Source organism: Oxyura jamaicensis, chromosome 12, assembly GCF_011077185.1.
Source record: "Oxyura jamaicensis isolate SHBP4307 breed ruddy duck chromosome 12, BPBGC_Ojam_1.0, whole genome shotgun sequence".
NCBI lineage: Eukaryota > Metazoa > Chordata > Aves > Anseriformes > Anatidae > Oxyura > Oxyura jamaicensis.
The window spans coordinates 20,184,486-20,208,315 of NC_048904.1; the positions used below are offsets into that span (position 1 = coordinate 20,184,486).

At 44.1% G+C, this 23,830-nt stretch overlaps 1 protein-coding gene across 9 annotated transcripts in view; it reads left to right on the top strand.

Annotated features, from left to right (window-relative positions):
* The window catches only part of ITPR1 (inositol 1,4,5-trisphosphate receptor type 1), a 168,022-nt gene that overhangs the window by 74,387 nt on the left and 69,805 nt on the right, over positions 1-23,830 (top strand). For 4 of the 9 annotated variants that reach the window (XM_035337315.1, XM_035337317.1, XM_035337319.1 and 1 more), the window contains 12 exons: positions 454-519; positions 1,434-1,571; positions 3,128-3,253; positions 3,611-3,811; positions 5,329-5,580; positions 6,113-6,238; positions 6,921-7,049; positions 10,804-10,924; positions 11,546-11,730; positions 12,985-13,133; positions 14,080-14,191; positions 17,669-17,698. In XM_035337315.1, coding sequence (XP_035193206.1) covers positions 454-519; positions 1,434-1,571; positions 3,128-3,253; positions 3,611-3,811; positions 5,329-5,580; positions 6,113-6,238; positions 6,921-7,049; positions 10,804-10,924; positions 11,546-11,730; positions 12,985-13,133; positions 14,080-14,191; positions 17,669-17,698 — 1,635 coding nt within the window. The remainder of the gene's footprint in view (positions 1-453; positions 520-1,433; positions 1,572-3,127; positions 3,254-3,610; positions 3,812-5,328; positions 5,581-6,112; positions 6,239-6,920; positions 7,050-10,803; positions 10,925-11,545; positions 11,731-12,984; positions 13,134-14,079; positions 14,192-17,668; positions 17,699-23,830) is intronic. The other 5 variants (XM_035337321.1, XM_035337323.1, XM_035337322.1 and 2 more) reach the window with 2 other exon arrangements.

Here is a 23,830-nt window from a genome sequence, read left to right on the forward strand (position 1 = left end):
AAACACCGGATGAGAGAATGCAAGAAATAATCCCTGGGATATGAATATTTATCACTGGAAATAACTAAAAGTAATTTATTTGTCACTTTCCATGTGTGTAGTTAGGCATCTCTTGCTATCTGTACGATGACAGTTTAATAATAGTAAAGGGGGAGAGAAAATAGTCGTGTTTTTTTTTTTTTGCAGTGAGGAATGGATTACAGATGGAACGTGACAAGAGAAGGAAAGGACAGGAGGTTACTAACTCTAAAATTATCCCACCCTCATGTTATTTTATGTTATAGAGGTCAATGTGGGATGACAGGATAACTGTGTGTTTTTCTGAGACTCAGCGAACTGAAGGATAACGCTCCTTTCCAGGAAGAGAGCAGTCACTAGCCTAGAACGGTAATTTTAGTCCTCATGAAGAACGTACTATAAGCTGCTAATAAATTGTATGTTTTTTATCCACAGGAAGGTCACAGCAAGTCACAGAAGCCTGAAAGTACTAGCAGCTACAACTACCGCGTAGTAAAAGAGGTAAAACTGTTTCTTGATAGTTAAATGGAAGTGTGAGTAACTCAGCCCTGGAGAGCTGCAGTCACAGGGAGACACCCAGGAAAGTCTGAGTCACTCTTCCACTGTGGAAACTATTTGCTGAGTAATAACATATCCCAGTTTGAATGAGAAGCCAGGAATATAATAAGCACAACATGTATATTCTTTCCTTAAGAATGGATTAGTGAGAAATGCGACATTTTGTTGCTGTTTCAATGGTAACACAATATTTTTATTAAAGGCTATTAAAGCAAGTAAGCAAGTCAAGAAGCTATTTAAATTGCTCTGTCCCAAGTAGTTTACATGCAAAAAGCTCTGTGCTGTTGAAATTTAATTTCAAAGATACCAGACAAAGAGCATGCATTGGCGCTGGTGTCTTCTTAGGTAATGGGTTTTCTGTGGCACAGTGCTGCAGAGCCAGACGTCAGATTCACTTTACACAGCCGAATTCCACAGGAGCGGTGCTAGTTAGAGCTGAAATGGATAGTGCCCAGGCCAGTAAACCACCAGATGTGATGAAAGAGCTGTTGCCTCACTGCTTCCCTTGCCTGTGCCAGGGTGATGAAAGACTGTACTGGCTGCTGCGTCTCCAGGAGGGTGGCAAGGGGGTGGCAGCTGCCACTCGAGGGGGTGGCAGACACCTCGGCTGCCTCCTGCCCCGACATTTCCCAAAGGCTCTCATCTCCAGCCTGGTCCTTCCACATCTCTGCTGTTGTTGCAGGCGCAAGCAGGCTTTAGCCCAGTCTTTGCTCCCCATCTTGAGACCACAAAACTTGATTTTGCTGCCTGGAGTCGCTGTGGTTCATGCAGATGTGTTTTCTGACGTTAGTTCTCTCTGAGAGCCACCTGGCATGTTCTGAAATAAAACCCAGTTCTAAAGCAAGTCTCTTCTCCAGATCCTGCTTCGACTTAGCAAGCTGTGTGTGCAGGAGAGTGCCTCTGTCAGGAAGAGCCGGAAGCAGCAGCAGCGGCTTCTGAGGAACATGGGAGCGCACGCGGTGGTGCTTGAGTTGCTGCAGATCCCTTACGAAAAGGTTGGGTTTCTGCACAGCTATTGCCTTCCTTCGTGTTATGTTGATGGGTTTTTAACACCTCGTCTGAGTCTTCCTGAACCTTCTACCTTTTAAACTGGATTCAAATAAGCTATTTTAAATATAGAAATACCAAAACTAATTGAAAACCTATATAGGTTTTGTTTGTTTAAAGTCTTTGAATGTAGTGTTCTGTCCTGATTTCTGAAGAAATGTTTATCCATCGTAGCTCGGAGAAAGACCAAGGCTGAACTTTCAGCTCTCAAGGGGAGGTGTGTTTTGCTGCCTTCAAGTTAAGCTGTCAGTGGAAGCAAGACACTGTTGCTTCACAGTAGCTGCATGAAAGCCATCCTGGGAGCACTAAGGGACATGAGGGAGCCTGCTCCCCTGTGGGATTTATCAGCAGGTCTGTCCAGTAGTTAGACATGAAACAGACGCCCCACCACCACACCTGTCACCCAGTTACAGAGGCCCAAACTCCCTCTTAAAAATAAATAAATACCAACTGGCTTGAGATGAGGTCTGCAGTTCATAATTAACCCTCTGAGTGCCGTGTAATGTCAGTGGTATGGTGTGGAACCCCCTCTGACCGTGCCGCTGTGCAGTTGGAGCTTGCACAGCACCGCGTTGTGCTGATGGAGCACACCCCGAGTGCGTCACATTGGCTGCCCATTAGTCACTGGTGACAGGTACTTATCGCACAGGTGAGGGAGCTTTTCCAGCTTACTCTGCTGTCATCTGTTCCAAACAAGGTTTCTGAGAACCAGTCACTGTAGGCAGTAGCTTTGAGAAGCGTCTAACTAAGCCTCATGCTGTCCTGCTTCATATTTTGCTAAAAAATCAGCAGAAGTAGCCCCTTCGATAGCTCTTGTCAAAATCCTGTCCCGTACTTATGAACACACTACTGAACAGGCAGTATGGAAAGTGTTTCACCTTTGGAAATAGATGAAACTCCTTAAAAATAAAAAATGAGCAGACAGTAATTTTTCCAAACTGCATTTTATACCATCAGTAATCTATGCTGATGTCAGAGGAAAGGCACTGATTCCTGGACTGTGCTTGGAAGCATGCAAGTAGTGTGCAGATTCCAGTAAATACAGATTGGGCTTTACTGTTGCAGTAATAACTTTCCATCTCTTCTTTGCCATGAACTACCTATCTGTCACTGCTGAAATGCATTTCGACAGAACATGGCAGTTTTCCTCTGTAGCCCTAAGGTGATGATGTGTGGCTTGGCCAGTGCACTGGTATGTTCAGAAGTGTAAAAGTGACTAAAGCACGTTGCTGGCAGGCTTGGTCATAGGGTATGCAATTTTAGAGAATAAACTACTGTAATTTCTATTATGGTCTGTATTTTTGATGATCTTTAGAACGATGAAGCAGGCCAAACTCATCCCTAATGTCTGTGAACAGGGTGGAGGTTTGTTTTTCTTTGGAGTGTGAGAGAGACGTGACAGTTCTCTTGCAGAGCTGGAGCTGAGACTCATCTAGTTAGTGCTCACCTGAAAGTGAACCTTCGGGTTCTTTTTAACCCCATCTTATTTGTCATGCAATCACAGGCTGAAGACATGAGGATGCAGGAGATAATGAAGCTCGCACACGAGTTTTTGCAGAACTTTTGTGCTGGGAACCAACAGAACCAGGCGTTGCTGCACAAGCACATAAACCTGTTTCTTAACCCAGGGGTAAGAACAACCTCATGCCATATTTTTTTTTTCCATCAAGAAAAGAGAATGGATTGTCCTTGGTGATTGCCTCTGGGCCTGTTCTGATGCAAGACATGTTGAAGGGGTCACATTTTATTTTCCTTTTAAAGCCTTGAAATTTTGTTTAGGACCATTTCAGTGAAGAAAGTTCAAGAGGCTGAAGTGGACTGAAAAAATTGGCTTAGATACAAGCCAATGTGTTGAAATATTAGGTCCTCAGAAATGTTCTGTTCGATCCTGAACCCTGCAGGAGTGTTGACTTTATCCTGACCTCTCTGTGGATTTGGTGGTTTGTTTACTTTCTAATTTCTTTCTTTGTTTTATCCCCTTCATTAGATTCTGGAAGCAGTAACAATGCAGCACATTTTCATGAACAACTTCCAGCTTTGCAGTGAGATTAATGAACGCGTCGTTCAGCACTTTGTCCACTGTATAGAAACCCATGGCAGAAATGTTCAGTACATAAAGTTCCTGCAGACAATTGTCAAGGCGGAAGGAAAATTCATTAAGAAATGCCAAGATATGGTAATGGCTGAGGTGAGAGCTGCAGAGATTTGTGAGGTCTGAACAGAAGTTTTCACATACCATTTGGTGAAAATGACAAATTGATCCTCTCGCTTCTGGGACTGCCAAGAAGCTGACAGTTAGCTCTCACCATGCAAAAAGAGCATACAGCTACCAGAAAGCATAGACTTCTTGTGACCAAAAGCGTTCTGAGCTCTTCACCTACAGGCATAGAGTGGTTAGTTACTAATGATATTTGCAAGGTATTTTCCAGGCTTCTACAAAGCAGTATCTAGGCAGGCTTGGTTTGAAGGAAGGCTGCCTTTCCACACGAAAATTGACAATAAGAGAAGTAGTTTAATTTCAGTGTTCTAATGGAGAAGGAAAATTTTACCATGATAATAGAATAATTTGATGAGAATTTCTTTGTATCTTCAGCAGCTGAACATGTAAGTCTTGGTAAGTGCTGAAGGAGGAGAAGACTGAGGGTCTTCAGCAATTTAGGTGTGTCGGTAACTGAAATCGGGTTGTCAGGATAGGAGAGGTAAGAAAAGGGTGAATAAGCCCTTTTAAGTGGGATATTGTATGTAGGTGATCAGGTTGACAGTCTGTTTGCATGCCTGGCATTTTCATCGGCCTCCTCGGCAGGGGGAGCCCAAGGACCAGATTTCTCAAGCTCTGGCTTGTGTGTGTGTCAGTTTCACTAGACTGATCAGAGGTCTTCATAGTTTGTAGTTCAGTTTAAAAGTGTTTTTGTGAGCTTTCCAATGTGGAGTTACGTTTGTAAAGATGCTCAGCACTCAGCTTTGACAGTGATCAGCAGCTGCTGAGGAAGAAGGGGTTGCCTTCTGCATTTTGTCTAGCTGATTGCCATAAGCTCTATGTGGAAGGGCATCTCTGATCCCTACGTTTGCATGCTAAGAAGTGCTCAGCCCCTGAGTTAGGTGTCAGCCTGCTTGCTGCCATTTCCTTTGTGGAGTTACAGGAGGTCTGAGCTACTCTGGAAATCTGGCCATCCAGATCTAAAATGTGAAGTTGGTAGAAATCTTCAGTGTGTGTGACTTAACATGTCACTTGCTAGCATTGGAAAATTGATGATGTTTGTTCAGAAGGGTGGAATTACTGAGCCCTGCAGCCCTCCCATCCGGCATGCCCCTGAGGCGTTTCTCTGAACAAAATGGTACAGCTACAGCTCTCTGTATTAAAAAGTCAGCTGAGGCAATGTACGTGAAATCAAAAAGCACAATGGAAAGTCACAAGCTTCTTGGCAAAACTTCTGTCTAGGCAGTCAGTTGGACTGACTTTGAAGTTCTTCAGCAGTTTAGAAGTGGTAAATTCTTCAAGAGAAAGTGTCATACTTGAGCCATCTGCCCCCTGAAGGAGAGCACAAGAGGAATGTCCAGCTGACTTGGTGGCTGCACTTCTTAAGTTTCCAAGGAATAACGAATCGGGATTTTCACTGTGACAGTCAGCCCACAGTCTGGGGGTGGATGCTGTGGGGAGATGCACGGGCTTTGATCTGTTAATGGAGTGTTTTTCTTTCTTGTTAGCTGGTGAATGCAGGAGAAGACGTCCTAGTGTTCTACAATGACAGGGCCTCCTTCCAGACTTTGGTGCAGATGATGAGATCAGAAAGAGATCGGATGGATGAAAACAGCCCGCTGATGTACCACATCCACTTAGTAGAACTGCTCGCTGTGTGCACAGAAGGCAAAAACGTCTACACAGAAATAAAATGCAATTCCCTTCTTCCTCTGGATGACATTGTTAGGGTAGTAACCCATGAGGATTGCATACCTGAGGTGAGGGCTGTCTGGGGGCACTGGCCTTGATATGTATTTGAAATGTACTGACTTTGGGTGAGAGAGATTTGATGTTGAGTCTCTTGCATGGGAAAGCTGGTGGGGCAGGTGAGCAGTGCCTGTGAGCTGGGAAGTTGCATTCCTTTCCTGGTTTTGCCGTAGATAACCCCAGTAAATAGCAAAGTTAAATCCTTTCCTACTTTTTTCCTTGCCCTTAAAATGGGGATGTGATGCTGTACTTACTTCTTTTATAGGGTTCTAGAGGAAGAGAGGTTTATGGAGTATGCTGCTAACCTTGAACAGATGGTTCTGCAGAACTGGAAATTATTATTATGCTGACATTTTGTCTGCAATAATCCCACTGTTTTTTATTGGATAGTGTCTTTCTATTCATGGCATTAAATTTCACCAGTGCTTAAATAAAAAGAAGTAGTGGAGCTGCAGATGACTTATAGCAGCTTTAATGTGACATTATATCCATTCATGATACCATTCAAGTTTTTTTAATGGTATTTTTTTTCTCCACTTGTAGGTTAAAATTGCATACATCAACTTCTTGAATCATTGCTATGTGGACACAGAAGTAGAAATGAAAGAGATTTACACCAGTAATCATATGTGGAAGCTATTTGAGAACTTCCTGGTTGACATCTGTCGGGTAATGATTTCTGTATCTGGGAACTGAATTCTGAAAGTTTAAATTAACCTATCTGGTATATAGCAGTAAAAATAAGACATAGCAGTGCTGCATCAAGACAGTAAGTGCCCTAAACACTGTGCTGCTTCATATTTATATTTGCGTTTTTCCCTTGTGCCTGTGGATTTCATTAGTCATATTCCATGGAACGCATTAATATTTTCCTTTAAAAAAAATCAGAAAAGCCCCACACCCTACTCCTTTGTCTAATGCCTTTTTCTGCTCTGCCACCTGGCTTGCTTATTCTGGCTGTGATAGTTAACTTCTTCCCAAGCAATAGTCAATGTTTTTTTGGCAGGTCAGGACAAATATTTTCCAAGCTTGGCATTTGTTTGTCCATGTGGCTTTTTGCCTGGGATTCCAAGTATTTCCCCATACGAAAGCATTACACCTCAGTCCTCCAGACCCTACTAGTTCCTTTCCTCTAAGGTACTCTTTCTTCCCCTCTCTCTTGAACACGCTATATGCCAACGCATTAAAACACGTTCAAACAATGTCTATGCGTGTGCTAGAAATACAAAGATACCAGTATCATAAATATTGTTGTGACAGGGAATTGATGCAAAATCAAAAACTCCAGTCTAACGCTTACTAGACTACCTTGGTTGAGCTGCTTCTGATCCAATAATGAATTACCTTGCAGGCTTGTAACAACACCAGCGACAGAAAGCATGCAGACTCCATATTGGAGAAGTACGTTACAGAAATAGTGATGAGTATAGTCACCACTTTCTTCAGTTCCCCGTTCTCTGATCAGAGCACTACTTTGCAGGTAGGAAAATGTAGAGACATAAGAGTGAAGATGTATTGTCAATGCAGCGATGCTAATTCCGCTTTGGTTTTATTAGCAGTTAAAAAGAGGCACGTGGTGGGTCAAATGTCGTCTTTGTGACCAAGATGTTTGTTTTTGCTGTAGAAAGTGAAAGATTTGTGTATCAGAATACAAACGTTTTCTGTGGAAGCTGTCACAACTTCATCAGTAAATTCAGTTCTGTACTACCATTGAGACCACATAGAAACTCTCTCCAAAAGGCCTACATGTCATTGCTAGGTTCAGGGTGAGAAAATCACAGCACGAGTAAGGCAATGAAGGTTTTAACCATGTTTTGTATTCCAGTTACATCTAAGGGGTCAGGCCCTCTTTGCTGTCAGTTATCTGCATACAGCTGAAGGTGATGTGGGCAGGTGTAGGAGGGCAAACAATTTTGCTTTGGGCATGCCAGCTCTCTAGCAGTGGTAAAGCAGTTGCATGGCAGGAAGGAGTTCTCCTGAGCACCTTGAAGAATGAAAATAAAAATAAAACAACTTTGCTGGCAAGCCTTCCAAGTAGGGGGAGAGATCATTGCATTACAGAAGGTACAAAGACAGCATGTTTTTATAAAAGGATTCTAACTTCCTTTAAAAAATAACAAATGAACAAAATCTAAGAGTTCTTGTTCTATTAAGCTGAGTAATTCCTGATCTTGTACAAAAAAATGGGAAGTGTGGAGGAGAAGCTTGGAACATTCGTGAAGTGACAGAAGATAGAGATTTCCACAGCAGAACAGCAGTGTCAGGACGTTGCCATAATATTTGTATTGCAGCACAATGATAACATCATTCTTTTATTCATAAATAACTTCTTGGGAGGAGTGTGGGTGGAGTGGTCAGGTGCCTGGCTGTTCTATCAAGTTTGAATATGGTAATTGCTGAAACTTGATGCAGCTTCATCATGCCAAAGGCAGTTGTTCAAAGTGCAGACTCCAGGTTTGTAATTGAATGCAACTGGCAGCAGGTTAGGAAGCATCTGGTTCCCAAAAGCAGCCATAAAGGGCACCTGGCAATTTGCCGTGCCAGTCGCTCATCAAAGAACTTATGCTAACCCTTTGGATCATGGTGTGCTGCCTGTGGGTGACTGCAGTTCTCGAGGAAAATGTACATAAAACTGCTGCATGACTGTGTCAGGTGAAGAGTCCTCTCCGCGCAGTACTAGCGGCGTGCTCGTTCTTTTCTGCCGCTGACACTGCCCTCCTTGAGGCAGGATGCATACTCAGCCTGTGTCTGGGTGACCAGCTTCCAGCCTCACCCAACCAACTGCTTTATATTCAAGAGACCTGCTTCTCCTAGCAGCTAGCCCTCCTTATTCAGGCAAGAGGATGGTCAAATTGAAAGCAACAGAGCAGCATTTGAGATTGGCTCAAATACTCTTAAAGTGCCCAACTGTGTGCTTTGCCTGCGAGAGCACAGAGGGCTGCAGCAGCTGTGTTTGGGCTGAGCAGCTTTATTAAGGTTGTGTCTTCACTTGTGCAAGTCTGAGCAGTCCAGCAGTTGAATTGCTCTTCATGTGACTTTCAAAGCGTCAGCAGCTACTGTGGTATCAGCTTCCATGATAGCTTGTCACAATTTCATCAGAAGAAAATGAGAAATTGAGATGAGTGGTTAGCCTTGTCCCCCAGGGCTCCGTCCTTCTACTCTTCCCTCTAGACAGTGTACCTTGCTGTCATACCCTTAATTGTCATCTTGGAGTGTACAACACTTGAATACACTTCCCTACCGTCATATTTTAGCCCTTAACTTTATACGCCAACGGGTCTTCTTTAGTTTCTCGTTCTCTCCCTCTGTCTAGCAGGATGAAATAATTCTTCACCATCTCAGTTGATTGCTCCGTCTTAGTCTTACCCTACATTTTTCCTCTCTATCTTTAAGTTAAAAGCTTTGTTTCTCTACCTTTTTCTGCCTGTCAAGACTCCTGTGCATAACCAAGAACTCTCCCACCTGAGGAGTACAGCCCGTCGTACTGCCTGCTGGGTGTACGTAACTCCTCCAGGTGGGATTTTGCACTCGCATCTGAGATCCTGCAGGGCTGCCTGCAGCTGCTTTTACCTGATCGTGTGCCACTGTTTCCAGAAGTGAGTGACCTTTGCCATTCAACTTTGTTTTGCCTTTGGATTCAGTTGCTCCCCATTCTTTCTGCTACACCTTGTCATCTTGTTTCTTCTCATGCGAGCCTCTTCTTGTCTCGTGCTCTTTCATGTTATGGCTCGTTGGATTTAAATTGTACCTCCCTTGAGTCAGGACCAGCCTTGCTCGTTCAGGGAACACCTTGTACATCTATCATAAAGCTCAAATAATATAAAATTAGGAGAACATAAATATGTCTTTTCAAAGAACAGCTGCCCCAAAGTTTTCCTCTTTAAGAAATACCGTTTAGCTTGTTTGCCTCCTAAGGGTGCTCCTGCCTGAGGCTTTCCTTCACAAATGTAGTCAGAGAGATGTGGGACATGGAATACATTTCTTACTTGATTTACGGACCTAGTTTAAGCAAATGAAACATCTTTGAAGCTTTTTAGACTGACGTGTCTTTTAAAAATGAACTGGAAGGACTATGTCAGTGGCTGAAGTCCAAAAGTGCAGGTATTTTCAGTGCCTTGGAGAATACTGCTGTCTGCCGTGTTTTTGATGTTTGGCTTATTTCTAGAAAGGATAATGGGTATTTGCCTCTTAGTAATTTTTGGTTCTTGAATTTTGATTCTCCTTTTGTACATTTCATAATGGTGTTATTAAATGAATGAATTTAATGGATTTAATTATCTAATAGATTTGGCTTTTTCCTCTAACTCCACTTTTTTCTTACAAACAGACATCAATCTTGACCAGAATAAAAGAGGTATTTTTTCACTGGTGTTCTTCAGTCCTGTGGGCTTTGCACCGTGGTGTAGTTCACTTAGCTGGTAGAAACATGAAATAGCTAATAGGCACAGGGACATGGGTATTCCTTCTCAATCTAGGGTCATTTGAAATATTTAAAATACAGGTAAAATAAATGAATTATTCTACTAATTGCTATACAAAGCCAAACAGGGAATTCTGGTCAATGTTGTTGGAATGTTGCAAAGACAAAAGAACAGAGCTCGTGTGTGCTGGAATAGCTGACCTATCTGCAGTGGGAGATCACCTTGCAAGTACAGGGCTAAAAACCACACCTGATTTTGGCCGATCCATAGCAGCCATAGTATTTACCACTAACTACTACGTATATCCAAATAACAAATACACAGCTGGTTTCTTCAGTAAATTAGGTACCAGCTAATATTTGAAATGAGTTTTCAACTCTGATGCTGTGCTGCTGTTTGGCCAGGAGCAAAGTCCCATTTACCTGTGGACTATTGAGTCAGCTGCTGGTCAGCGCTAAGTGAAGAATCTCAGTGCCACGTTTGCTGATAACTCTTGATTAAACAGATGAAGATTACTGCTTATTTCCTCTGCTTAGTCAGGCTTCAATTACTAAAGCTTTATGCTTTAGAAGCTGTCTATTTAATATTTCCTATCCAGCCCTCGTTCCCACCCTTTCCATTCAGTTGCTGATTGTGTGGTAGATTCGCTGTCTACAGCATGAAGTTGTCTAACGAGTGGATGCAGACCAGTTAGAAGTGACTGGTGTGCAGAAAGTCATGGCTGGAGCTGGAAACCGGTGTTACCTCAAGTTGATGCTGAGACATCTCAATATGATGCAATGAGTTTGATTTTTCTCTAACCTTGTGTTCCAGACTCGCCAGCCGGTGTTCGTTCAGTTGCTACAAGGTGTGTTCAGAGTGTACCATTGCAACTGGCTAATGCCAAGCCAGAAGGCATCGGTGGAAAGCTGCATTCGGGTGCTCTCAGATGTAGGTAAGAAATGCATGTAATCAGATCTAAATATGCTGCAAATGTGGTCATCCATACATGGCATCCTTCCAAAAATAAAGTTCAGCTTGCTTCCTGCTGGGGCCGCTTGCAGCTAATTCAGTGCCAAGGCATACTACAAAGCCAGGCTTATGCTGGTACATTGTCGTTATTGAGCAATGTTGTCACTGTAACCTGAAGTGTTTTCTTGGATTAACCTCAGAACTCTGCAATCCTGTTGATCTGTGACCAGGAAATGGTCCATCTGGAGCTTTGTATCACTCCTCCCACTAATTTGCTCCACTTTTAGCAGCAAAGAGAGTAATTTGCACTAGATGTGAGGCCAAATCTGTTGGATAGGTGCATGCTAACACATGTGAGATGTGTGTGACACATTCCTGCTCATACAATTTGAAGACAGTAAACTGATCAGAGGTGTGAAAGCCTTTAAACGTAATGCTACAGAGAGGTCTGACCCATTGCACAGGGACTGAGCATTGTGTTGTTTAAAATGCAATTCCTTCTACAATCTACCTCGTACGCAAGTAGAGCTTGTCTTGTTCTTGCATTGACTGTAATACACGGGCTAGAGGAATCAATTCTTACTAAATTTTTTGCTTGTTGCAGCAAAAAGCCGAGCAATTGCAATTCCTGTAGACTTGGACAGTCAGGTCAACAATCTCTTCCTGAAATCTCATAATATTGTGCAGAAGACTGCAATGAACTGGAGAATGACTGCAAGGAATGCTGCCCGCAGAGACTCGGTGCTTGCTGCCTCCAGGGATTATCGAAACATAATCGAACGATTACAGGTGACTACACAGCACCCCTTCCACCTTTGATAACCACTTGCCATATCTACATATAACCATAACCATATCTACACAAAAGGAGGAATTCACTAAGTTAAAGGCACTAAGTGGGAATTAGTCAAAAGCTTCATGGTGATCATAGCTGATGCTGAATGTAATACTGTGTGTAAAATCAAATGTAAGCCGTTGTATCAAGAAAGGTAATTGAACGTCCATGGTACATGAACACAGAGGTTTTATTGTCCTGCGAAGTGACGATATTTGAAGTTACTGGTACTTGAAACATTCTTGTTTTACCATTAGGTTGAAATAAAACACTACTTTTGTCAGACAGGACATTTTCACTGTCACAGCCACGTGTCTGCAGAGCTTTGCTCCTTGTACACCAGCCCTCTCAGTACAGCAAAAGGTGCCCCAGGCCTGCCTGGAAGCCGCTGCATGGCTTGAAATAAAGGGATGATTGGCTTCTTGTGACACAGCTGCAGCTGGAGTCATTTCCCTGAAATGGTTGTTCCCACACTGTTTCTACTTAAAATAATATTTAAACATAATGCTTCACAGTGTTATCAAATAGGGTCTGAGGTGTTCTAGCGATATTCTATGTTCAGATCAGTAGACAGTTCAATAAGGCCTTTTTTATACCAAATAAAATTCATCATCTTGAACTACTATTCTTTGAAGACTTGTGCTCTGTTAGAACTAAGTTTATTGAAACTTATTATATAACATAAAAACACTGCCCCACCCATGCTCACTGAAATAGCTTGTCCCTCTTTATCCATTCCTGTCTATTTATTCACTTCAATTTGATTAAGCCTCCTCTCTGGCTTCATATGTATCTCACTGTGAAGTATTAGGATAAATGTGGTTTCATTTTAAGGTACAGTTTTCCTGTAGGAAAAGGAGAAGAAGGGAAGAATTCTATTTCTGCATGATTTTAAGTGGTACTTCTTTTGTCAGTATGTGTAAACATAAATACCCTGATGGTTATCACAAAGTTTAAATGCAGCTATGAATCCACATTTTTTTCTTTTATGTGAAAAAGATCATCCCCAAAGTTGGGAAGTGTAGAGGAACTAAGTAATGTGGGAGGGGGTTGCTAGAAAATAAGACTTACCCTTTAAAGAAAGCTATTAAATGATAAAACTTGGCCAAACTAGCCAGGCAGGACAGCCGTACTCTTCTGCACTTTGTGAAATTAACTTGTATAAGTGTTCAATGCTTACTAAATCTCTCTATATGGTTATATTCTAGGACATCGTATCAGCTTTAGAGGATCGTTTACGTCCTCTTGTCCAAGCAGAGTTATCAGTACTGGTAGATGTGCTTCACAGACCTGAACTGCTCTTCCCCGAGAACACAGATGCAAGGAGGAAATGTGAAAGTGGAGGTTTCATTTGCAAGTAAGCTGTCTGGAAGTCTGGCTTGTTGGTTTTATTTTGCCTTTTTTTTTTTTTTCCAATTTTCCCATGCCCTAGGGAGTGATGTTTTCATGCTCAGCTTTATACAAAGCATGGTATTTCATGCTATGATAAATACAATTTCTCATTTTGATAGGGGAAAGCTCCTGGAGTGGGGAAATTTATATGCTCTCATAGCTAATGCTTAAAAATCTCTTATTTGCTATAGGATACAAATGTAATGAACACTGGTATAAATTAGTATAAAATTTTGAGCTGATCCCTGCCTTCACCCCTAATGATGTTTGCGAGGTGCTTGTCCTTGTAGCACTTAATGCGGGGGAACTATGTCAAAATGAATCGTTATCACATGCGTCACCTACCTTGTGCCCAAATCTGGAGTGAAGGGCAAGGAAAGATTACAGGGTCATTTCGAGGGCAATTCAGAGCAGAATCCCCGTTCTCAGATCACCTCCCGAAGAGGTGGATTGTGCACAGAGATTAGGGAAGCTTGGTAACTGAGTAAGTAACAAAGGCCGGCAGAGTGGCTTTCTAATTGCACAATCATGGACTCTCGGTATGTTTTTAACAAGGTAACATGTGGAACAGTTTTCTTCTTAGTGTTTGTTCTGGAGGATCATCAAGTCTTAAATTACATTGCTCCTTCCTCCGATTCCTTTCTGCTTGTAGGCAGATGGGTTTTATCTAGCTATCCTCCTGCCAGGGACTTTGCAAGTTTCCTTCACAGCTTCACCAAAGCCCAGAGTCCTAGTAGCTTGCTAAATGTTGCTCTTGAGAGAATATTCCCAAGATGGTTGTATAATGGTATGACAGAACTATGTTTTAATAAAAACCTGTCTGCAGCTTAAACTAATTAAGAGAGCCACATATCTTAACCCATTTTTAGAATATTAATACTGAAATGAACTGATTGATTGCTTATTTTCAGATTAATAAAGCATACTAAACAGCTGCTGGAGGAGAATGAGGAGAAACTATGTATTAAAGTATTACAGACACTCAGGGAAATGATGACCAAAGATAGAGGCTATGGAGAAAAGGTAATGTAATTTACAGTTCATCGTTCTGTGTTAAGCACTTTATTTATTATTCAGTAAAGGAAAATATTATTCTGGCTCTTTCAAGCTGTTTTGTATGTGTAAGCATTTTCTGTGAATCTGAAACAAGTTCAGATCAGGAACAAATTTTTAGTCAACAACTGCAAATATAATCTGAAAGGTAAGCTTGCTTCTGTTACTTTTCTCCTTTAGATTTGCAAGTTTAACTCAATTCTTGGGGTTGCTGCCACTGTAAAAATAAGAATTGGTCACATTTTACGAAGGATATAACCTCCTTATCTGTTTGCTGGGTCTAGGTAACTCTTCATCAGGTCACATAACCTTGCAATAAGAGGATATTTTGTGGTTTAATTTTAATTTGTGTACATCTGACTCATCATCTTGTGAGTTATAGATGGAAACTGTCTGTACAGCCACCCATGTATTTTTCTTTCCCGTTCCCACATACAACTCCTTTGTCAGGTGAGAGGAATGTCATTCTGTAGGTACAAGCCTATTCTCTATTGGAATCAGAAGAGTGTGTTTACACCAGTATGTTTGAGCATCTAGGCATTCCTACAGCCATTCCCAAAATCCCAATCTAAAACATCTCCTGCATTTTTAAAGCTATTTAGGTTATGAACGTGCCATGCAAGAGGCATACAGTATGTCCTCCCAGTGAAGGTGCTCATGAACAGTTCAGAATTGGCAGCTGGGTCCTGGGGGAGACAGTGGCGAGGAAGAATGTGTGCTGCAGCTGGGAGCCTGTGCCTGAAGCAGATGGTGTCTCGTGTCCCATTCTCACTTGCTGTAGGCTTTGAAGTTGTTGCACGGTGCAAGATTCACAGTCCCAAAAGGCAAAAGCTGTAGAGCTCAGGCAGCTTTGTAATAGTGACTGTTTCTAGCTGTAGCTACAGCTGCAGCCATGAGGGAAGGAGAAGCTGTGAAGGCAGAGGAAGCGGTAGCACCACGAGGGTGAATGCCCAGCTGGGATGTCACAGACAACCTCTGCTTTGGCTGGCTTAGCTGGAAATGAGACCGTAGGAGCAGCAAGTAGCGCTCCGTTGCCAGTTCAGCAGGAGGCAAGCACTTGCACGCCAGAGCGCAGGGACCTGGAGGAGCTGGCAGGAGGGAGAGCAAATGGAGCACGGAGGCTGCATGTGGGTGCGCGTGTGGGCTGCTGCCCGAGCACACCCAGCTGAGCACGCAGCACTGCCATGAGTGAGCAGGAGACTCCTAGGAAAATGCCCACGGGGCAGGGATGGCCTGGGCTCTGCTCCCTGACGTGTCGGGGACTGCTCTTCCCACCTGCTGCTACCACCTCTCAGCTGCCCGAGATCCAGCCTGCCTCCTGCTGCTTTGCTCTAGACTGCTGCTGTACCGAGGGGTTTTCCTTGCTTTGCATAGCAGTATTTTCCAATAAACTGACTTTGGGAGAATGCCCTAATCAACCATAAGAAAGAAGGACATAGTGGGAAGAGCCAGGGGATCAGGATTGGTAGGAAAGGGCAGCAAGTGCAGCTTTCAGCTTGTTTTCAATGCGTCGTCCTTCTCTGTAAAGTGGCAGCATCCTGTTCTGAGTCACAGCCCTCTCCCTGCAAAGCCCTGAGGCTGTCCTCAGCCCCTTGGCTGCAGCTGCAAGACTTCAGCCCCATGTCCCTTTATTAAGACATCTGCAATACGGCACAAGTCAGATCTGTTAGGGGACAAGTCAGAGCCAGCAGCAGTTAGGCTGCTCCAGCAAGAGGGAGTTGTGCTGGATGAGCCCTTTCAGAAGTGCTGAGTGCTGATGCCTTCTCTTGCCCAAAGCAGTGGGATGTAAAAGTTTAAACATAATCATAGGTTTGGTTTCACGTTTTGTTAGTAAACTTATCAGTGTACATTCTCCCATTAAAAACAGCCAAGAGAGGCCCTCTAAGGTCAACTTAGCTAATATAAATGGTGGCTGACCTTATCCATGACCAGAACCCAAATTCAAGCCTTCAGTTTTTAATGTGATAGAACAGTTCATTTTTCTAAATGGAAATTCATTTACAAGAGTTCCTTACATCTTTTTGCAAACTTGGGTAAAGCAGTACTTCAAGAAGATTGAGCTAGTAGACCATTCAGACTATGGAGAATCCTACAAGAATCTCAGTCTTCAAAGTAGAAAATGTATTAATTTCTGAAACAGCAAATCAGTTACATAATGTGAGATAAGAATATGCTTGCTTGTGAAGTAGATTTCTGAATATGAAAAAGCAACTGATTGCTTACAGATAGACTGCTAGTAGTAGTAGGACAGCTTCTACTGTCTGGCTGTGAGAAGTGCAGTCATATTTATTCTCCCTTGTGACTCATATAACTGTATTTAGTCACCACTTAAAAGGCAATACCTTTGCTTTTAAAATCATCCAGAAGTGTAAAAAGAAAGAAAATCGTACACGCTAGATGTAAATACAGGAGTCCCTGCATAACGTAAAGGTGGCAAAGCTCATTCCTGTGACCAGGATATCGACCATCCAGGCCGTGCTGCCATAGGTAAGATGTTCCCAGAACTGACAGCGGTCACTTCAAAGCAGTCTTCAGCAAGAGAGTGCAAGGAAAGTTTTGGCATGGCATGTGATTTTCCTGTAATGCTGCGTGGTGCTCCCTGGAACAATTTGATTTATAAAAAGATCGTACTCCTCCTCTCACACTTAATCTTCCAGCACAAATAGTAAAAATACCACACCCTCTGGCCCGTGTGCTTGTCCCTTTTGTAGGTGGGAAGCGTAATGAGAAAGCAGTGTTGTCTGATCCCATTAGTTAAGGCCTTCATTAAACAGCTGGGATTCCTTTGCAGCATGCAAAAAACGTGGTGAGAACACAGATGTACAGAAGCCTGTGGGAAGGCTTGAAGTTTTACATATTGCTAAAGACTCCTAGTCTTGGCATGCACTCAGGCTCTCGGCGATGGGTAGCATACTGTGGTATATTTAATATGCTGAAAACTTTACTACATTGACAGTGTAGACTAGACCCAAGTTTTTTACTTTGCTGAAACATGTCATTCATGCACATCTTTCTGCTGTCTGTCAGATGATAAGCCTAAAACGCAGCTCTCGTGTTTAAAATTCCACTTCTGTTCCCAAACTGGAAATCCAGCTTCTGGACTCTCACTGCTGCTCGCAGCTCACGCTAGCGATGACTCTTAGGCCCAAGGGTGACGCCGTTGGATCTCGGTCAGCCAGCCCGTGGGGTTTGTCACTTGGCGCAGGAACAAAGCCGGGCGCATCCTGTCTCCGGAGCTCCCTGGCGCAGCACTTCCAGCACTGTCAGGGCCCGAACGCGCCGCATCCCAGCCGCCTGCAAGCGTTGCTGATGCTGACTGTAAAATATGCACAGTGTTGGGTTACAGTATTCAAGTGTTAAATGATTTATAAGGTCCTAACGTGAAATTTATCTGTAATTTCTCTTACTAATGCTTGCTTTCAATTCTTCCCCCTCTTTCTTTTCCAGCAGATTACCATTGAATTGGATAATGCTGAGGTTTTAATTTTATTTATCTTCTACAGTGTTGTTTCTATGGTGTTTGTTTTATGAGTAGCCCTGTGACTTGTCCTGTTGTCTCTTCAGCACGGAGCTTTCTGATTTGTATGCCTGTGTCAGTGAATTAGTTGAGTTTTCAGTCTGCTGTGTGTCTACGCTGGGAATAGTTACCCTAACTAATTCCATATGTCATTACTTAGAATATTAGTCCAAATGCAGTTACAGTTTCTGGCAGTATGCAATCATCTGGTACCATAATAGTTCTCATAAAGTTTAGGACCAGATCTGAGTGCTTTTGGAATACGATCTGCCATAAGCACCATTAAAATGTCAGTGTTTAGCACCCCGCTGTGATACCCATGTCATCTGCAAACAGGTCCTTTCAGCTCTTTGGAAAACCAAATACTGACTCTTTAACGGCATTCCTACATAAGTTGGAAGAACCTGTCAGAAGCCAGCTGGAGAAGGGCCCGCGTGAGCTGTCCCTGCTCGCTGCCTGGTGAGAGCCATTACTCATTTCCCAGGGCACGGCGCGCTGGGTGCCCGTGAGGGCTGTGCCCTGGTGTACAGCCTGCCTCACTTTCCTTACCGAAAAAGGTGACGGGCACGCTATTCCCCAGAACAGTCAGCTGTCTTTCCTGTTGCTTCTTAGTCAGGTTTGGTACATGAAGCCACGTAAAACGTTAGGACGTGTTGTGAAAGCGGGGTGGTGTAACTCTATGAAAATTACCGGTCTGGGTGAAAAGCTTCCTGCCGTGAAAAGCGTGCCTTCAGTTGGCAGTGCAACAGCCCGGTCTGTGTTTGTGCTACGTGTAGTCGTTCTGGAAGCAGAAAAGCTGTACTTGAACGAGAACTTGCAGTGTATCTGAACTGAAGCTTTCTAAGGACTTTTCAAAGTGGTGTGTTCTGTTCGGGCAGCGGTGTACGGGCTGGGGTGAGCGAGCTGAGCTGGCTGAGCTGCAGCAGCTTCCTCCTGCAGCTCCAAAATGCGAGTGTGGGTGCTAAATTTGAGATGTGTTTTGCATAAATGTATAATGCTGAGGAAGTGATTGACTGGCACCTTATTTTACTGAAATACCAGGAAAAAAAGAAGTATTTTCCCTGTTGTGGTTTGCTTCCTGTGTTCTCTCCCATGCCAACCTTTCATATGGAACCAAATTCAACCGCTTCCAATGCTGCTCCTCTTTATTTGGTAGGATAGATAATGAAATATGCTCTAAGTCTCTTTCTGTAGAACATATACATTTTGATACCGATCAGCTGAATTTATCAGTATAAACTTACTCTGAGAACCAAATAATACTTGCAATCTAACAGATTTGTTAACAAAAATAGACCAAAAAACATACACGTCCCCCGGCATTGGATTGAAGGCTTTTCTCCTGTTAAGTGAGGCTTTTGAGGGAAGGAGGGAACCGAGTTCCTCATGAGAACAAACTGGGGTTGTGACTTCTTGGTGGTGTTTTTACCCCAGCAGTGCTGGGACGCTCAGGCCCCTGCCTCGCCACTCCCTGAGCCAGCCCAGTCCTCTTGCCCAGCCTGGCCCTGCAACAGCTTTCTGGAGAGAACCTTCACGGGTCTCTCATCGCTGCTTTCGGTTTCAGTGAAAAACTCAATCAGCTGTGGAGATTTTCTGCTCACAGCGTGCAGAGCTAACAGAGGCAGGCTGGATGTGGAGAGCAGGGGCCCGGCCATATCCTGCATGCCCCCATTTCACCTGGGGCATCCGCCTGCGGCCCTGCCATTGCGCGACACCTCACGTGCCTCCAGGTCTCATCCAAATTTAGGATTACGTAGCTGCAGAGGTGCCTTGGTGTGCAGCCTCTGATGGCGCTCTTGGCTCCTTCTCTACATGTATTTTTAAACTGATTTTCGTGCCCACCAGATCCCCTTTACCTGGGGAATGCATAGCGGTGATGTGCTCTGTGCTTTTCAACAAAAGCCCTGTAGTGCCTCAGCACTGCAGTCAGGTGCTAGACCCCTCCGACTGCGTGGTGCTTCGGCTTCCAAGAATAGCATACATAATTTCATCTTGGAGAAACTTCAGACAGAACGTTGAATTGTTTAATTGCAAATTAAGTCATAATGTGAAACTCTTTCCCGTTTCGTTTCTGGCTGTAATGCACTGTCTTTGCCTGCAATAAATCAGCCAGAGTGTGGAGCAATTTAGGATTTCGTCTGGAGGCTGCAAAGGAGGAACTTTATTGCTCCTCAGTGGAGCAGCTGCACGGAGGGAGCAGGTGTGTTTATAACCATCGGAAATGAGCCCTGCTGCTTATAGGAAGGAATTCAGACAGGGCTTAGAACCACTGACAATTTTCAAAGGAAATCCTGGTGTTCCCTTTTTTTTTTTTTTTTTTTAGCTTGTCACCCCTGGCAACAGTAAACATTTAGGGCAAAGAATACAGAAATCTCTAGTGTTAGTGAGAAGTTATTAAATCCTCTCCCTGTCAAACTCTGCACAACTTTAATTTTTCTGATCATCCGAAATGCTCCTCATTCCTCAGGGTAAAACTCAAAGTAGCTGTTTTATGGCATAGTTGCATGACTTCAGAGTGTGTGATTGTGATCCTAGATAGAGCTACACATCTGATACTCCTTTACTGAGAGGCGAGCCCCAGTTGCAGCGATCTCTGTGATGATGAAAATGATGGAAGGCCCATGCATTTGTTACTGAGAGTTAGGACGGATAAAAAGAAGATTGGGGTTACAGTCCCTCTTATAAGTTCTGAGAGTGAAGAAAGGGAGTGCCCTCTTAGCTGGGTGAATAATGCTGGAATTCACCTTGGCAGTAGGAAATCCCCTGCAGAACAGGAAGGGCTGTAAAGGGCCGCGGGGCGACATACCTCTGTGACAGCCCGGGTGTCTGGAGTATCTGCAGTGCTGGATGTTGTGGAAGTGAAGGGAGCAAGGAGCACGTTTTGACTCAGTTGCCCGTACTCTGCCTAGTCCCTGTGCTATCTATTGAGGGATTTATCCTGAATTTGCTTTTGGTGTCACTCCTGAAGAGGAGGGAGAGGAGGGAACTGGAGTTTTCCGAGAAGTGGTATAGTGTTGTTTGTTTTTCACATCTACTAATGTAGGCTGAGAACCATGATCTGTTCTGGCAGAAATATCCCAGTAGGATTTTTAAGCCTTTGTAGATGTTTTTCAAGCTCTGCAGCATCCCGTATTGCGGCAGGATTCATGTTGAATGCTTCTTTTGGGGACAGAAATGATGATGTATTAAAAACGAAAGTCACTCTTGCAGCATTTCCAAAGCATTCTGGTCCCTGTAAAGTTCTGAGAGTTCACAAGCCTTCAGCACAGGGTCTGCATAAGACTGGTATTAAAACAGAGAGCAGAAGATGTATCCTGAAAGACTGAGGGAAAGCATGATTTGTTTTAATTAAAACAAATGAACAAACAAACTAACAAAGCCCATTGTTGCTTTGGGTTTTGCCGTGACCCTAGGGCATGCTTTGTTCAGAGCTTGTCCTTTGGCTTGCTGCAGAGCTGCTGATGTTATCAGGCTGATGTTTGGGGCTGCAGAGCTGGGACCTGGGGCTGCAGAGCTCAGCAGAGGGGTCTTAGTGTTGGCTCTGGGCAGGTGTCTCAGGTAGTGAAGAACTCTCCAAGGCAGCATGCTGGCATGTTCTCTGTGAAAGCCCATGGGCTGAGTCTTTAATTTACTACTCACTGGGCTTGCACTGGTGTGACTTTGTTCTTGGTGGAGTTGCTGGCAATGCTGCTCTTTCAGAGAGGAGGTCCAGGACCAAACTAAAGTGTGAATCTTTACACAACAGTGATAACTAACCCCCAGTTGTAATTGCACACAACAGCTTAAATGACTTTTATTTTAATCCCTAATCCACTCAAATATCCAAACAGGATGCAAAAGCAGATTTTGTAGCTTTTCAAACTGATGTTGGCATGGTGAACTCCACCTCGGGTTCCCTGTGCTCCCGGAGGACAGCAGCACATTTCCCTCTGCATCGGGCATTTGTTTGCAAGGCCGTTCTCCTCCGCCCAGCCAGGTGTCTGGGGACAGCGCGGCCCGGTTTCTGCACGTCTCGGGCACCAAAACACATGCGTCCCAGAGAAATGTTAATATTTTTTATGGACTGAGAAGCAGAGAAGTGTGAGCGCTGACCTGCAGGTGGCATGCTCAGGATGCTGAATGGGGCTGGGAGATGTCCTACTTTTTTTTTTTTTTTTTTTTTTTCCCCTCCCAGCCACATTGCAGCGAACTGCTCCATTGGGCACCTGCCAACATTCAGGCAGCAGTTACATAAGAACAGCTTTTTTTCCTGGAATTTAGGCCCACTGCTGATGTGTGACCTTCAGCGGTGATTGCCAATAAACGTGGTGGAGCTGTTTACAGTTACCTCGGCCCGCGGCTGCCAGCAGCCGAGCCTCTGCCGGTGCCGCAGTGTGTGCACCGCTGCCTCCCGTGATAAGACCATTCCCGTGTGGCGGGTCCCTGCGTGGCTTGGACAGGCTGACTGCCGGCGAGGGGTGAGGACAGGCAGCTCTGTCACGCTGCCGTCCATCTGCAGAGCCGCCGCAGCGCCGCGCCGGAGCCGTCCTGCCTCGAGCTGTCCCTGGCTGGCCCCCGGCTGCAGAGAGCCAGCACGAGCCTGAAAGACCAAACCAGCAAAATGCCCAGAACACCCTGAGTTTCCATGGTCATTGCGTGGTGCTGAGGATGTGCAGGATTTGAAGTAAAGAACAACAACAGAACAGAATCGAGTAAAACCCCACTTACATATATTTTTAATTCTGTCATGGTACTTCATGTGGCTGACGAAACAGCAACCAGCAAAATACACCTGCAAAAACCCACTCAATATAGCTTGTTGTTTTTTTCTTTTACCTCTTCACTTTTGTCTTGAGGTTTCAAATAGGTGAAAAAGGGAACTGAAAATTCGGGTTCAAAGGGGATTGACTGAAGAAGTAACCTTTACTATGCTGTTTATCAATGATAAACTATAAAGCTGTATAGTGGCTGAGCAAGGTGCAAAATATAGGCTACTTCGTGGATCTTTTGATTGGAATTGGAAATTTTCTTAACCTCCTGAGTGCTGGAGAGAGGCAGTTTTAAATTTTCTTTGCAGAGAGAGCTCGTACGACAGTCATCTCTCTTGTGTATTTTGCACTTAGACAGTGCTTCACTTGTTATGTCTCAAGTAGAGGAAATGCAGGCTCTAATAAATTTTTGTGGGCTGCCTTATATTTTTTTTCCTTCAGAAATCCTGCAATCTTTGGACTGTTTTTATTGCACAAACTGGAACTAGAATTGGTAAGCTCTTTGGAAAGGGAGACTGGAACTTTTCTTGTAGTTATTTGTAAAAATAACAACAAAAACTTGCACCGTCTTTCTAGTTAATTAAAAATACTAATGCAGGATGTGTAGAGAAGGTAGTCCTTTATATATTCAGTTACTCTGTGAGACCTGCAAGATCGAGGGCTTAAGAGAAGCAAGTGGGATTTCATTGCCAGTGAAGGTCAGTGGCATATCACACACTGAGGTCTCTAGCTCTAGGAAAGCCCCCGCCCAAGTAAAACATGCTGCTTCATCTGAAACCTCTGGAAAATTAAAGAAGGAAGTCCCGCAGGCAGATCTCAGTGACCTTTCAGTCCAGGCGCTGATGGTCCTTACGCCAAATTTCCCACCTCCTCGTCTGGCAGCGCACAAAGGCTCTGCAAATTCCCTGAGATAAGGGGGAAAAAAAGAAAGTGAGCACTGCTCCTGCCGGGGACAGCCACGTCCCGGTGCAGGGTGCGGGTGCTGCGCTGCCACGGGGCTGCGGCAGGGCTGGGGCAGAGCCGGGGGCTGCCCGTGCCCCTGGAAAGCCCCCACAGCTCCTGCAAGGGGAGCCCGTGCCCTGACAGCGAGCTGCTGCACGGCTTGCACTGCCTCATAATCAAGGCAGGGTAAAACCCTCCGGCACCTGCTAAAAATACGCTGCAACAGCAAAGCAGGCACGGGTCGTTTCAGTGGAAAGCTGCCATGTGGGATGTTCGGCAAACAGGTTCGGTGCTCTTGGGTCCCAGCTATTCCCCGCTGTCCTGAAACTTACCCATGGCAAGTCAAGTACGTGTTTGACAGACACACCCACAGATCATCTGCAGAGGCTAGAACTTTGCCAC